The sequence below is a fragment of the Simochromis diagramma genome, unplaced genomic scaffold, assembly GCF_900408965.1.
Source record: "Simochromis diagramma unplaced genomic scaffold, fSimDia1.1 OVJJ01000371.1, whole genome shotgun sequence".
Taxonomy (NCBI): Eukaryota; Metazoa; Chordata; class Actinopteri; order Cichliformes; family Cichlidae; genus Simochromis; species Simochromis diagramma.
The window spans coordinates 6,103,405-6,119,541 of NW_024386920.1; the positions used below are offsets into that span (position 1 = coordinate 6,103,405).

Here is a 16,137-nt window from a genome sequence, read left to right on the forward strand (position 1 = left end):
CCAATTCCCCTACGCCTGGTGTGTGGGGGAAAATGGTGAATATGGTTTTTGTGACATTTTTGTTTGGTGGTGTGCTGTGTGATTTTTCTAAGGTGAAATATGTGCCGTGGCTCCAAACGGTTGGAAAAACTGGTTTGGACCGTTTAACATTCACTTTGAGCAGTTTCATTGAGCCTTTAATGCATTATTTACAGCTGTTTCCACCACTTTTCAATTACTTTTGAGCTGTTACGATCAGCTAACAGCTTTAACCATTCAACACTACATGACTATAAACTAACCAGCCATGTCAGGAACTCTTTTATTTATTTACTGCCTTTAAGCATGTAGACATGTTCAAGTAATCATGCTGAATTTCAAACTGAGTATCAGAATGGAGAAGAAGGTGATTTAAGTGACTTTGAATTGGTGATTGCTGGAGCCAGACGGTGTGAATATTCGAGAAACTGCTGACATACAACCACCTCTAGGGTTTACAGACAATGGTTGAAAACATTTTCCAGTAAGCAGGCAGTTCTCTGGGTGAAAATGCCTCATAACAACCAAGAGCATCTCTGAATGCGTAACCTATCAAAACTGAAGCAGATTAGCAGCAGCAGCAGAAGACCACACCGGGTGTCCATCCTCTAATGACCACAGTGTACCCATCTTCTTATGGCTGCTTCCAGCAGGATGTCACAAAGATCAAACCACATCAGTTCACTGTACTGTAATAATATGCTTTAAAAAATCTGCATCTATTATAAGCAAGGTCAATTCTTTTATTTATTTATAGCTATTAAAGACAAGATTTAGTATCTGAAAACACAACTGAGATGTCCTGTTAGCAGAATTCACAGTGTTAATATCGATGAGGCTGGCGAAGCAGGTGTCTTAAAGTTTAGTTCAAAGATCCTTGGAGTGTCGGGTAAAACAGAGCTTTCAGACAGAGTCGATAGAAGCCGCGATTCATTATGCAGCTCATCCAGGAATCCTTACCACTGCCTGGAAGTAAATTGATCTCTATTGATCACGTTATCCTCAAGTGATTCTTCTTTTACATACTATGTTTACATTTCTCTTCTTTTTCCTCTCTTCTTGTGAAATGTTTCAAATAATGTACGTTTATTAGTTTTTACTCATACTATTAAATTATCGATGGATTTTTATCTCAGATCGAATCAGATCAGAATCAAAATCAGATCATTATGATTCACAGCCTTCATTTCACCTACCATCCAAAAAGTTCCATGCAGTATCTTTCACACAGAACTTACATTGTACATAATGTTCCCTGCATGAAAGGAGACATTTAGTCATAAACTACACAAGATTCAACCTGGAACTGAATGAAAGATTAAAATATTAGGATTCATGAAGCGACCAGGAAGGTGCAAATTATGAAGCTAAAACATGCAATATGTGGTTTCCTTGCTGATGCTGAAGGTAAAAAAAAAAAAAAACAATCAAAAAAGGATTAAGACTAATTTTTAGGGGAACAAGATTCATCAAATATTTTATGAGGATTTGAAGCCTAAATGTTAAACTGACCAGTAGACTGACATTGGCAGCTCTACACCCCTTCAGATTAGCATACAGATAGAAACAATAGACCTGAATAAAGTTAGAAACCAGTTGTCTTAGGGTTGGAAATTTTGGAAAGTAGGAACTTGAAATGAACTGAACACTGCACACTTAGATATCAGCATAAAAAGAAATCATTGGTAGAAATACTTTGTTTTGTACGACTTTTCTCAGGTTTATATAGCTTTAAATATGTGGTCAATAGCAGACTGAGCTGGAGATGGAGTGAGAAGCTGCAGCGGTGCATGTTGATGTCCAGATCGACTTCCTGCGGAGGAACTGGCAGACTCCTGATAAGCAGCAGTTATTTCAGCTTTAGAAAAGCTGTAAGCCTCAAAGTTAACATGATAACACAACCTATTAACCGCGACAGAGTGTAAGAGTTAATGTTAATCCCTAAATTAGGCCTATATCTGTTACTTGGCAGACCTTTGGGCTATTTAATCTAAACAAGCCAAAATTGACAGCGAATCCTTTTTAGACTGTCTGGGCTATTGCTTATTTTCCCTCTAAAGACATTTCTGTCCAAAAAATCTTTATTAAAAAATCTACAATTGTTTGACTGAATGAGACAACATATGTATATATATATATATATATATATATATATATATATATATATATATATATAGATAGATAGATAGATAGATAGATAGATAGATAATATTTTTAGTGTGTTTTTAATGAAGTTAATCAAGTTAAATACTCTAAAGCGAATCAACTTTGCGAATAAGAACAATAAAGTTCAGTTTTAGACACATTGTCTACTTAAGTGTTGCTTGTAAGCTGCTTTTATTCACTCTGAGTTGCTTTAAATAAAAAGGTCAGCCAAAAACGTAAACGTAAAATGTTTTAATGCTTTTAATCTGATTACCTTCTTGGCAGAGCCTATTACCTTTGCCTATTCCAGGTTACTTCTAGTGCAAGAAATCCTGTTACTGACACGCTGACACACGCAGATAAAGATGCACTCATCGGTAGCAGATAGAGTCCAGTGTATTTTAACATGAGTTACTTCTGTCCACTTGTATATAAATTTTTTTTCTCCAACAGCTAAAAATAACATACGTTTCTCCCATTAGCACACATTTTAATCTTCTTCCCTTATGTATAATACTGTTGCATGTTTTTAGTCTTACTAACCACTCAAAGCACATTTTTTCCATACGCCATTTAATTGAATACACTTTACTCAGTTTATCTACCTTTAGCTAGCCCATCTGTGGTTAGTCTAGAATCACTAATCTCATGTTTTTGAGTGGAACTCACACAGGCACAGGAATAACATGCAAGCTCCACACAAAATGGGCCATAAATGGACGTGCTGTGGGGCAACAGCGCTGCCCATCCAATCCAACCTCTAGTATCAGTTACCGCATAATGTTCACTAATTTCCCTTCAGCAAGAAACACTCAAGAAAGGTGATACACAGAGGAGCGTTTTGGCAAAGTTAATGTTGGCAGTTTCTAGATTTCTGCAGTTTGACTGACAGGAATTTATTTGGGGACAAGTATGGTACAAGCCACGACACACACACTTGTTTTCATATCTTAGTGAGGACATCTAACTGACACAATGCTTTCCCTAACCCTAACCATCAAAAATGAATGTCTAACCCTAACCATAATGTAATTGTAACCCTAAAAGTAAAACCAAATTTGAGTCTGAAAAATGCCTTCAAACTCGTTCTATGGGCATTTTGTCCCATAAGCGACTGTTGGTCCCCACAAGTATAGTAGCACTCCTACTTTTGGTCCTCACGATGATGTATAAACACACACACGTAGATCCAGGGGTATTTCTGTCAATGACAAACACGGTCGTCACTCCAGAGCTGTCCAGCTCGGTGAGCTTCAGACAAAAAAGACTTGCCTCTGTACCCGGCCTGTCAATCCAATATGGCGTTTGGCAGTGACTCAACTTCATTATTACCTTCCCACAGCTTAAAACTAGCTCAACAAAGTCACTAAGCTGGAGCTGGAAATGAGCCTTCTCTCTTCTTTGATGGGTGAAGCAGAAGGGGAACAACTGCTCTTGCACTCTGTCATTTTTGATTTTCTTTTGTGATATAAGTATTCTAATTTATCCTCTCAGTATTTCCATTTCCTACATTTTTAAAAGGCAAGCATGAGTTTTACTTGACTCTCTGCATTTGAAACAAAGTGACAGGCACTATGGTGGAACATGCACGCAGAGAAAGTGGGAATAGTCCTGTTATATAAATTTGATGAAGCCTTTTTGCTTAAATGTGTGCTTTTTTTTCTGCTTTTTTTCCCCTTTTTATTTTGTGCAGAATGTACTGAATTCATGGAGCTGTCGCCAAGGCTAATAGAAACTCAAAAGACACTATCGATGCTCAAAATTCAGTCCTACTGTCAGATCTCTACCTGGAAAAATTATTCTTGGTCAAATCTGGCAGCTTTCGGCTAACGTCTGTAGTTTTTGCACACTCAATGAATAAAGGAAAACATAAACCAAAAGATAATCCCTCATAAATGTGATGATCATTTCAAATGTTAGGAAAAAGGATTAAACATATGCCATAGACACATGCACTAATTCACAGCTGAGGTTTTAAGGGTTTGCACAGGAGCATACGCTGCACAAGCAGAGAGAGCTGCGGGCATTAGGTAATCAGCTGTGATGCAGCGCATCAGCGAGGTGCCACAGAAATAGATCCACTGATGGATAGGACAGGGAAGCACGATGTTTGTTTGAGCTCAGACCATGTAAGAGAGCAGCTGGAGCAAATGGAGCAAAAAAAGAAGTGCTCAAGAAGATAGGAACTTGAGGACAAACAAGATGCAGCAAGTCAGCCAGATACCCCATCTCTCATTAATATCAGTTCAGAGTTTTAGCATCTGCCTGACTCAAATGAAGTTTATTTGGAAGCATTGTGTATCCAAGGATAGGTTTTGTGGACATTGGCCATGTTTTTCCTGAACTATCCCCCAACTCTGTGAAATGCTTGTTTTTTTATACATAAGACAAGTATTACAATTGCCTTTTTTAGGTAAGATTATAAATTTGAATTTCTATAAGTAGCTGAAATTGAAATAAAATGGGTAAAGGGCTCTATAAACCTGCTGTTAATAAAAACACGCATGCATTTTTTATTCACTGCATTTTCATTTGTGCATGCTGTGGGTACAGATAGTGTGTATTGGATGTGTTCCCTCTGCGTGTGAATGTGTTTGAATCTTTAATGTGGAGAACCTAATCTTTATTTAATCACAAACTATTCCGAGTGCTTCCATGACAGAGACGAGTGTGGGAGGTGATAAAGAAGAATACAACCCAGTGGATGTTTGGTTGGACAGTGTGGGGTTGCCTGGTTTGGGGAGTGGGGAGGGGTGGGGGGCAGAGTTGTATTAGTACCCTGTTGGCAGCCAAACTCTTTCATTTTTTTTTCTGAATGGGTCTGAAACAAATCGACTGGGCAAACACAGCACAGAGCTAACACACACACATACCCTCACTGCGCTCATACTGTCTTCTCTCTGGGGAAAACACACAATACCTGAACACCAGCATACCTCACAGAAGCAAACGAAGTCTGTGCTTGGAAGCTGCTGTCAGTCCCCCGCTCACACCTCCCCTGTGAGCATTCATTTCAGCTAAACTCAGATAAAGAAAAAAGTACACTCCAACACAGCCAACACAGATTCAATCTTTTCAGCATTAATTTTGCTTTTCATTGCTTCTGAGCACCACTGAGGACACTATGCTTGTTTGCTCTACACTGTCTTCATTGTTCCTTTTCTACAGTAAAACCCAGAGGGAAGAAGCTAAGAATCTCAAAAGACATCTCAGAGTCTTAAATAGTGCACCCTGTTTCCTAATGTGTTGCTTAGTAAGTTCACTTTAAACACTGCTGATAAATAGATATCAGTTAATGGGATGACTCTGACTTTGTCAAAGGACTACATAAAGCCACCATGATAAACCTCATTGGATTTTGAAGCTTTTGGCTGGTGGAATCTTAGATTTTTTGAAACTGGATGAATAATTGGCTGGCCAACTAATGGTTAATTATATCTGGTGAAAAACAGGCTTAAAATAAAATAAAAACGACAGCTGACATTCAACAGTACTTTTAAATAGCCACACCCTTTTATGGTCATGAACTGCAGAATTACATAAAGAGACCATTTTTGCACCAGCAATACACAATTAACATTATGGGCGATCGCAGCTGACGGGCAATCGTGGCTCAAGAGTTGGGAGTTCGCCTTGTAATCGGAAGGTTGCCGGTTCGAGCGCCGGCATGGACAGTCTCGGTCGTTGTGTCCTTGGGCGAGCAGCCTCCCCTCTGTCAGTGCGCCCCAGGGTGGCTGTGGCTACAATGTAGCTTGCCATCACCAGTGTGTGAATGGGTGGATGACTGGTTGTGTAAAGCACTTTGGGGTCCTTAGGGACTAGTAAAGCCCTATATAAATACAGGCCAGGCCATTTACCATTATTTCGTGTATAGTGTTTTAACCTCGAGGGCGAATAGGATTACTTTATGTTTATTTATTTCTTATTGTTGAACACTAGTTTTGTCACAATATTACAATTTTCAATACAGCGGGGAAAAATACGACCCAAAATGACTAAGCACAGCAAGAAAGAGGTTAAAACAAAGAGCCATTTTCCGGCAGGTTTAAGGTACTTTATGTTGGCTGTATTTTTTATTTTTTAAATCGAGTTGGTAAAGTGGGCTGCTACTGGGACAGGGCTGGTAATGATGACTGCTAGCCACTACTCACTACCTTAATTGTAACTTAACAGATAGCTAATGCAGCTATCAGGTACTACTAATAGTTAAATGGCTATGGTTAACATGTGTGCCAGCCAGTTTAGCATTTGTGATAACTCTTTAAAATTTAAGTGCTGTTGAAATGGGAGCTTTAAGTTCCTCATTTTTTAGCGTCGTGAACCACAACTACTGTTCAGGTGTTCAGCTGCTAGTGAGCCTGCCTGTCCGTTCCTTTCAGCTTTACTGAGCATTTTAGCATTAAACCTCAGTGTCTCAATTGTCATCACATCAAGAACCTTTTGTTCATTGTAAACACACTGTAGCCCAAGCCCAGTGTCCACTAGCTGCAGATCACACATAGCCAAAGTTAACTGCTAGCTGTTGAACAGGGTGAACCGTTTAGATGGTACTTGCCAGGAATTGTAGTGTGAGTAAGTGAAAACCAAGAGAGTTACCTTTGAACAATGTAATAAAATGAATGCTAATGTTGCTTTAGTCATTAAAGTATTTAAAATTGATCTTGTCTCTCTGAGTACTACAAATCCATCCATACTGTAATAGCCTGCTGATTTAAAACAGAGTGAGTCCATTGCTGAGAAACGATAGTGACATTGTTTTGTTATAGTACACTGTTAATGCATGCTGTGGTTTGTGGTCAGGAAACACTGACCTCCAGTCATTGGCTCTCTGTAAATCTGCAAGTTCCTTTAGAATCCTACTGTAAATAAAGCAGCTAAATGCAAATCCATATGGTTGATAATCTCCACCAGTTGATAATCAATATGGCCATGAGGACAGTGAACAATGTGTTGTTTAGTGCGCTGCCTTTTAATAGGTCATAAACTGAGAGCTCCTGGTGCCGTAATAATGTCTGATAAACTCACCAGATGAATCTCTGATGATAATTGCATTCACCTCGTTTTAATTAAAGATCATTTAGCTTTCATTCAAATGCAAATTTATCTCTTTAATATTCTTTCTGTGAGAGGTTTGCCCCACTACAACACAAATGAGCAATTACTTTTTATTTCCACAGCAGGAATATTGAATGTTGCAAAGGAGCAAAAGAAAAGAGCAAAGTATTGGAAAATAAAAGAAATTTGACTTGTGTCTGATCCACATCACTGATGACATCTTGAGTGTGTAACTTTTCTTGAACAAGGTTAAACATAAGGTCTTTTATAAGTTAAAGGTGTGCTGTATTTCATGACTGTAAAGCAGATTGTTTGAATCATTTAAACAGATGATGTCCTTTAATGTCATTTCTTTATCTTAGTGCCGTGTGTGCATGCTCTGCCAATACAGACATCAGGACCTAAAAAATTCAAGCGTTTGTTTTTTTTTAAGTACACTATAAAGCCCCCTCTACAAAATACATGATGGTCGCCAGATAGATATATACTACATACAAACACAAAGCATGAGTAAAAGGTCTCTTAAGGGAAACAGAAAGGCTTTTAGTCCCCCGTTTAAAAAAGAACAGAGTCAGCTTGTCCTTGTTTCCCTGTACTGTAGCAATCACGCACGTGTCTCGTGTATGCTGTGCTGTGTAACTCTGTGTGTGTGTGTGTGTGTGTGTGTGTGTGTGTGTGTGAGGGAGAGGATGCTGTCATCTTCGCATAGGATCACGGGATCCTCTCCCTCACTGTCTCTAACGCAGCAGAAATCCTCCCATCTGTCGCTCCTAATCAGCAGAGAGCAGTTTGTATGTTCATAGGGATGATATCTCTCTCTCTCTCTCCCTCTCTCCCATGCACACACACGCACACACACAAGATTACACTAATAGTGACACGGCAAAGCATTCCACGGTATCACGCGCTCCTCTGGCCATTACTCATTAAAACACCATAATAGCAAACACTTTCTGTGTTTAATTCTTTAATCCATTTTAAAGCACAATTTTTTTTTTTTTTTTACTAAAAATAGAAAATATTACTATAGATAGAACAAAGGTGTCCAACCCACAAAGAATCAACCTGGTCATCCTCCATTAGCATCTTTCAATTTAGCATTTAGCTTTAATCTCGTGCAGATTAACTGTTCAAGTCTAAGAAATTCATGTTCTAACCTGCTTCCAGTTGCTGTGTTCGGCAAACCTTTCTGGGCTGTTGTGATATACCGATTTGATATTTAAAACATGAAATATTAGTATCATGATGGCACTATACATACCACACATCTAGTGTGAACCTACACTGTATCGTAAAAGTAGATGAGAAAGAGAAAAAAGTTAGCCTATATTCAAGGATGACCCAGGGCTACTTTCCAAAACCGAAATGAAATCACAATAAACTAAAGATAATTTTACCAAAGGAAATTACATATTTTTACATTTTTCCATAGGCATGAAATAATATAATTATAAAATAATTATATTATAATTATTGGGCCAAAAAAAAGTGCAGCAAAAATTTGATTGCTAGCATAGCATTTAGCTACCAGACACTGTAGAAACCCTAGTAACTGCGTTAGTGCGTTCCAATAGTAAAGTCAGAAGAGCACAAAAACAGGATTTGTTTTGCGTTTTAGAAAGGTCAACACATTCATGCATCACTATCGATACAGCACGATGCTTATTTGCCACCGCTGCAGCATCTTCATGGGTGGATCCTGGTCAGTGCTTTGCGTGGGTTGTTTTTTTTAGCAAATCACAAATAGCAGTGGCAGTATAGATTAAAAGTTCATATTAAAATTTTACATTGTCTGGCAGTGAAGCAATCAGAATTGTTGTCTGAAGTCCAAACAAAATGCCCAACAGATTCAATTGGGCTGAATCTGATGATTTTCCAGTTGAAAATCCCAACTGGGACTCAAAAATTCCAATTTCCAAGTTAATCTGGACCACATTAAAAGTCAACAATACTCTGAGACTTCAGGTAACGATGGGTGCTATAAACACTGGCGACGTAAAATGGGTGGACCAAGTTCAGCGTCTACGTGGGCAACTGAAGCAACTAGTTGATTAGTGTAGTTAGCTAAAGTATTATATGACAGGATAATAAATCCATTAGAGGGTTACCAGAGCCTGGAATATTGTCTAGTGACCAACCATCACAATAAACCGATTGGTGACAAGTGTCTTGTTTCCTTTGTGGACACTCCTTTAAAGTTAGGTTTACGGTCATCATTGTCGATGTAACAGACCTCAGAATAAAAAGTGTTTCACTAATCTTCACAATGTATAAATTTTTGGTAGCTGAAAGTTTTCTTCAGTTAATGATTCAAGTGATAATGCAGCTTTCCAATTCCATGATGAGGTCAAAACATATTTCTGTACATTCTGCTGGATATCCGCCATTATTAGTATAAAACTCTGCAGATACAACTCAAATGTAACATTCTGGCAAAAAAAATTTAAAACCCAGAATTTCTGCAGTTCAATTTACACCTGGTGACTGCTGAATCGTCACTACAATCGACTGTATGCACAACCCTGTCAACCCTATATATATATATATATATATATATATATATATATATATATATATATATATATATATATTAAAAAAGTAGATAAATAAATGCAATCATAAAGTGCAGGCTCAATAGAGTTTGTATAAATAAAACTAAGTCTGAGCTGGCTAAATGGGAGTGTTGCATCGTATGTTCATTTTTTTCTATCATTCTTTGCAGCGATGCAAAAAAACAAACAAAAAAAATGCTTGCATTGCTTTTCTGTAAGCTGCAGTATAAAAATGTGGCACATTTTGTGCAATCAGTGATGCTGTATGTTTACATGAGATTTTCTGAGAGCTCCAAAAATCCCCACAGCACAAGCTAACAATAGCTGCTGTATCACAAGACCTCTCAGAGGTATTTGTGTATTGTAGCATGAGGAAGATAAAAATAGTGCTGCATGCCTCTGCTTTTCTCCATCTATCTCTCTCTGCTAGTGAAAATGGTAATATAAATGCCCCACCACAGATTGCAGAAACTTGGGAGCAAGCTGTGGTTATGCCTGAAACGAACATGGATAAAGAAGCGGGAAAAGGGGGGGGGGGACATTAACTCTGCTAAAGATGGTCCAGCTATTGGAAAAGACATTAACTCCACAGAAATCAAATGGCACTAATCCATGAAAAGGCATAATGTTGGTTTTAGGAGCTCACACACACTAACTCATGACCTCAGTGAAAAAACCTTTAGAGGGCTCTACTATACTTTTCCTTGCTCGGTCGCATACATATACTGTTATAGGACCTGAAGTTGATATTCCACATGGATAAAGGTTAAAATTAGGTCTTTGTAATGAGCTCTAAGCATCATTTTTCTATTCTAGGCTCTTGGTGTCTTGATGCCTGCTCTGCGGTGTCCCTGAGAGTAGATATCCCTAACATAGTTATCTCTGGCACACCTCTGGCTGTGAGTGCAGCAGCCCTACTCATCCAGCCTTTTGTTTGCGAGGGGCTTTCAATCAGAATAAAGTAGGCTTAAAGGAAGGTGTACCTTCCTCAACTCACTAAACCCAATCTCAGTGCCCCCTTGAGGACTTTTGGAGGGCGCCCTGTCTAACTTAATCCCCTTTTTCTTTAGCACAATGACCAAGTGTTTGGTTGATCTAAGCACTTTTGTCCCACATCCCATCAGGTCTGTCCTGTATGCCTGTCCTGCCACCACGTCGGGGTTCCTTCTACGTGGAAGGTGGAACAGGCGTGTCGATCGGGAGTGCTTTGGCCTTTTGGTGCAGAGATGGATACCAGCTGGTTGGCAGCGACAAAATCTACTGCCATGTCAGGAATGGTAAAGCGCAGTGGAGCAACTACCTGCCTGTCTGTGAAGGTGTGTAGATTTAAGTATGGAAATCTAAAACTTAAATACATTAGCCCAAAACTTTCTCTCCTGCATTTACTTTTTTTTAGTTTTCACCATTCAAACTTCTACTTTTATAAAAGAAAGAAAAAAAGACTCATTGACAGTACACAGTTCTTTTTTGTGCTCAGGGAACAAGTCTAACTGTTCCTCTCAACATGCAAGCAATCAAAGCAAAGAGGAAAGAAGAGAGAACCTGAAGAGTCATTTCTGCTCTCCCAACAGCAATCCCCAGGCCGGAGGACCGTGGACTGAGAGTGGCTGTGCTGGCCTCAGTCGTTAGTGGCATTGTCATCCTCGCCATGTCCCTGTCCTTTCTCATCTGCTGTCTGCAGGAGCGATCCAGCCGGGACCGTTCCAAGAAAGATGGACGGATCAGGTAGGAATGGGGATGGCGGTGCGGAGTTATGTTGGTATCAAACTCTCAAAAACTGATAAATCTCTCCTGTGACCTCGTCAGACGCAGAGACAAGCGCTCCGCCCGTCGCAGCGAGTGCTGGCTGGAGAGAGAGGAGGGCGAATGGGAAGCCTTCCCTCCACCTAAGATCTTCCACCTGTCCCAGAGGATGAACCCCCGTCTTGCTCCAGACAGCCCGCTCTACCTGACGGGAGGCCTCAGTGGATACGAGAACAGAGGATACCAAAGGTAAACTGGCAACATTCACAGGAACCAAACACACAGAAAATCTTTTTTAAAAGTCACTAAAAACATTTCTCCCAAATTGTGCCGAGACAAATATAGTAAGTAAGAAGGTTTACCCCTTAGACCTTTATTTTAGATACATGCGACTGATACAAGTAAATTGAACATGCCTGTATTGTGTTATGCATGTAAAAAAAAAAGGGGGAAATGAATCATGATCATTTGGAACCAGACCAAGACCACTTCCTCTTGAGGGTCCTGGTGGGGTTGTTTTGATCTGCACTTGAGAGCACTTACGGTGTGAAAACACTCACTAACGGTTCTGTGTAACAACCAGAGGTGTGGACTCGAGTCACATGACTTGGACTCGAGTCAGACTCGAGTCATTAATTTTATGACTTTAGACTTGACTTGAAAAAATGTTCTAAGACTTGTGACTTGACTTGGACTTTTACACCAAAGACTTGGGACTTGAATTGGACTTGAACCGGTTTACTTGAAAAGACTTGATATTTTACCCCAAATATAAAATTTAACATGCATATTATATAGAGATTGAAAATGTGACGTCATTCACGGGTAGAACCGCAAAGGATTCTGGGAACTCGTGGCAAGAGGTACTAGCGCACGCAGGCTTTCAATTGAAATCAGTTATACAGCGATAAAAAGAAACACAAAAATGTCAAGAAGCTGTTGTATTATTAACTGCAATAGCCGGTCGCATGACAGCCACGGAAAGCCGACGGGTAAAGAGATCGGTTGTTATCGGATTACGTCGTTGAAGAGAAATTGTTCAGCCATGTTTCCGAAGTAACAAAGAGGCGACTGGATTGCAGCCATTCAAAGACCAAATGTAACGTCCCAGAACACTCCAGCTCACAGGTTAGTCTGCTCCAAGCATTCCCACAAAGGTCAGAGTTTTGTAGTAGTTAATGCATCATTTTTCTTAACATAATTGGTGATATAGGTTACAAGCAAGTCTGGCGCTGAACAGAAATTGTCGCGGTATGCTCCTTTATTTATTGTGCATAAATAGTGAATTGTCCTGACACAATATTGCGTTTCGCTTCTGTTATTATGGTGCATTGACAAAAACATGTACTTTTATTCACAGGATAAAACAGTTGTTTTGTATCACTAATTGTCCAGTACGATTACAGCATACAGTATTATTGTCACTGCTACATTTCTGTGATGAACCAGAAATTATTTCCACTGCTAATTAATTACCATTGAGCTCAAAGGTCCTATTAATAAACGGTTAACGAATGTGTATTTATGAAGACAATTTGTGAGACTGGTAAACTTATGATACGTACGATGGTCTTTACTTTCTACACGGTGCATTTCAAGGTCCTGCACCCATCCGGCGGTAAACTGTACCTGGGCTTGTTGCAGTGACCGGAAGTTACTAAACTTCACGAGTGTATGCACTCACTCCAAGAACCATATAATTATAAATATGCATATAAATATGCTACGATGAGATAGCTGACTTCATCTAACTAGCAAATGTTGTCCAGGCTACGTTGGTGATGCAGTTTTTTTTTAATGTGTATGATATTTTTGTCATGCGATTTGTCCTACAAGCGCATCCAAAAATAACATGCAGCTTATCTCAGAACTGTTGGTGAAAATTATTCTTGGAGCTAGGTTTAATTGAGCTGCATTTTAAAGAGGTGGAATTTCACAATTTGTGTATATTTTCTAAGTTCACTATTTTGTCATGTGTTGAGAAAAACACAGATTAAAAAATTACATGGTCTAATATTTACATTTAGCATATAACTGCAACATTCTTTTTCGTTTTTTTTTTAAAGACTCGAAAGGACTTGAAATTCAAAATTTCAGACTTGTGACTTGACTCGGACTTTTACACCAGTGACTTGAGACTCGACTCTGACTTGCCTGACATTACTTGAGACTTGACTTGAGACTTGAGGATAAAGACTTGAGACTTACTTGAGACTTGCAAAACAATGACTTGGTCCCACCTCTGGTAACAACCATCTGCTGAGTCAAGTTAAACTTGGGTTATTTTATAGTTGTAGCATTTCTATAATTCCTGACATGTTTCAATAAACCAGTTGTTTGTTTCGATCTGTACTTTAATCTAATCTTGAAGTGAAGCCTTAGCCTAACGTGGATACATTTCATATGAGTTCCCTTGTTTGTAATAACAGATGGCTTATTGTGCTCCTGTCTTTCAGGAGTCAGGAGAGTCTGCTGAAGGCCTCCATGCCCGGGCTCTACCGCTCTGAGTCTCAGCTTTACCCACATGTTGTCCTGCAGAGGGTCCCAACGCCGACTGCACCCTCTGCTCCGACTGCTCCCTCTGCTCCTCTCTACCTTCACCTCCCTGACTCCTCTTCTGCCGCTTCCTCTCCCGCCCACACCATCCCCCACAGCCAGCCACACGGCATGCCACAGTACCCCACCCCAACATATCCTCCAAAACCCAATGTAGTGCCAAACTACCACCACCCAACGCCGGCGCCCATCTATCCCAACCCCAATCCAACACCACAGAGGCCATGGCAGTAAGCTACGTACTTCCGCTTCCATTTTTTCTGGGCGCTGTGGTGCTCCTACTGAAGAACGGGCATGTTCGGAGACACATGAAGTCTTTTTACTCTTTCTTATCCCAGTTTTCTCCCACAGAGGTCTGCCAGTGCCAATAATCGAAAGCAGACGTGTAGAAATGGACATGCAGCCAGCGTAGAAGCTCCCCTTTGTTGTGCATGCTTGATGGACTTCTCAGTTTGGACTGAGCGGGAACCTAACAACTTTTTTCCCCTTGATTCTCACTCAGATGAAGCTATGTTACCAGCAGGGGGAGACTGGTGGAGAAAACCCTGCTTTTGTTTAACAACCACCAGATCGTCATTACTGAAACCCAATGTAGCCTAGCAACAAAGGGACACAAAGAGTTGTTATTTAGATTCCACTAATTTTGTTCATTGAAGGAAGACTTTGTTTAGGCAGCTCTCAGAAATGTACATTTTAATAGCTAACTGTTTAGAAATAATCAGCCATCTTCGCACATATTATTCTCTTGAGCTAAATAAATTGACAGATATATATTTTTTGACATATCTTCTTGGAATCTCACTCATCTGTTAACCAGAGCCATGTGTGATGTAATGAAAGCAGCTCTTGTTAATACACTGAGGTATTTTCCCACAATGAATGGGCAAAACACAGTAATGAGGGCTTTTATTGGCAGCAAGCGCCGTTGTAGCAACCACTGAGCAAAGCCAGCTTGTGTGGATTTAACAGCACACTGGCTATTGTTAATTCACATATTCTTTTTTTCAACACTGTTAACTACTTTTAACTTTTTCTTCTGTCTGTGTCTGTTTATGTTTCCTTCTTGCAGCTATTTGTGTAGTACAATAAGAAAATTAATAAGAAAAGCTTTAGTGATCAGCACTGTGGCTGGTGAAACATTCCAGCGTGGTTATTCTGGGGACGCTTGTGAGTTATAATAAAAAAATCACCACGTTATAATTAATTCTATGACAACATATTTAATTTTATGAAGATCTTTTGTGCAATGTTAGTGAAACATGAAGTCAGGCACACTGAGTCTGCAGTGGGTGGAGATGCTAAACCTTTATTGTTCCTTTGAACTGTTTAAATGCATTTAAATCATAAACTCTGTGCAAGGCCCATTTACTTTTATTTTTAATAGAACACTAATAAATCTGCACTTTAACCCTTTTTTAAATGGCTAGTCTTTTACTGTAAACTATTTGTATAACAACAGGACTGCCATAAATGCTGAATAAAGAGAGTTCAATATGTTCAGTATGTGTTTTAAGAGTTTTTCAAAAGGAATGCATGGTCAGAAATGATTACAGACCCAATTCATCACTGTGTCCGGGCAGCTGAAAATGACAAGCTGGCCTACATTTTCAGCATGTTTTTCACATTCAGCAAATCACAACAGTTTCCTCAAGACACTTTATGTTGTAAGGTTAAGACCTCACAATAATACAGAGAAAAAAACCAACAATTAAAAAACCCCTATAAGCAACACTCTGTGACAGTGGGAAGAAAATCTCCCCTTTAACAGGAAGAAACCTCCCATAGAACCAGGATCTGGGAGAGGCAGCCACCTGCCACGACTAACGATAACTGGGGATCTCTGATGACATCATGAAATCTGGTACATCGCTCATACCATCTTCCCAACCTTGGGTGTTTTTGGAGGAAAGGAAACCACTGTCTGTCTCAAAGGTAAAGGCAAAGGTAAAAGTTTACATAAAGTTTACAAAGTTTACAAGTCCACTAACTGGACATTTGATTACAACTAATGCAAGACCAAGATTATTACACCGCCCGGGCTTTTGTGTCAACACGATGAAGTGTGACT

General features: G+C 39.5%; 1 protein-coding gene across 4 annotated transcripts in view; it reads left to right on the top strand.

Moving 5' to 3' along the window:
* zgc:162331 (uncharacterized protein LOC793007 homolog) overlaps positions 1-15,567 on the top strand; it is a 36,233-nt gene extending 20,666 nt beyond the window's left edge. For all 4 annotated transcript variants that reach the window (XM_040036506.1, XM_040036509.1, XM_040036508.1 and 1 more), the window contains 4 exons: positions 10,895-11,086; positions 11,342-11,495; positions 11,577-11,762; positions 13,970-15,567. In XM_040036506.1, coding sequence (XP_039892440.1) covers positions 10,895-11,086; positions 11,342-11,495; positions 11,577-11,762; positions 13,970-14,303 — 866 coding nt within the window. In that variant the 3' untranslated portion in view covers positions 14,304-15,567. The remainder of the gene's footprint in view (positions 1-10,894; positions 11,087-11,341; positions 11,496-11,576; positions 11,763-13,969) is intronic.
* Positions 15,568-16,137: the final 570 nt, after the last annotated feature.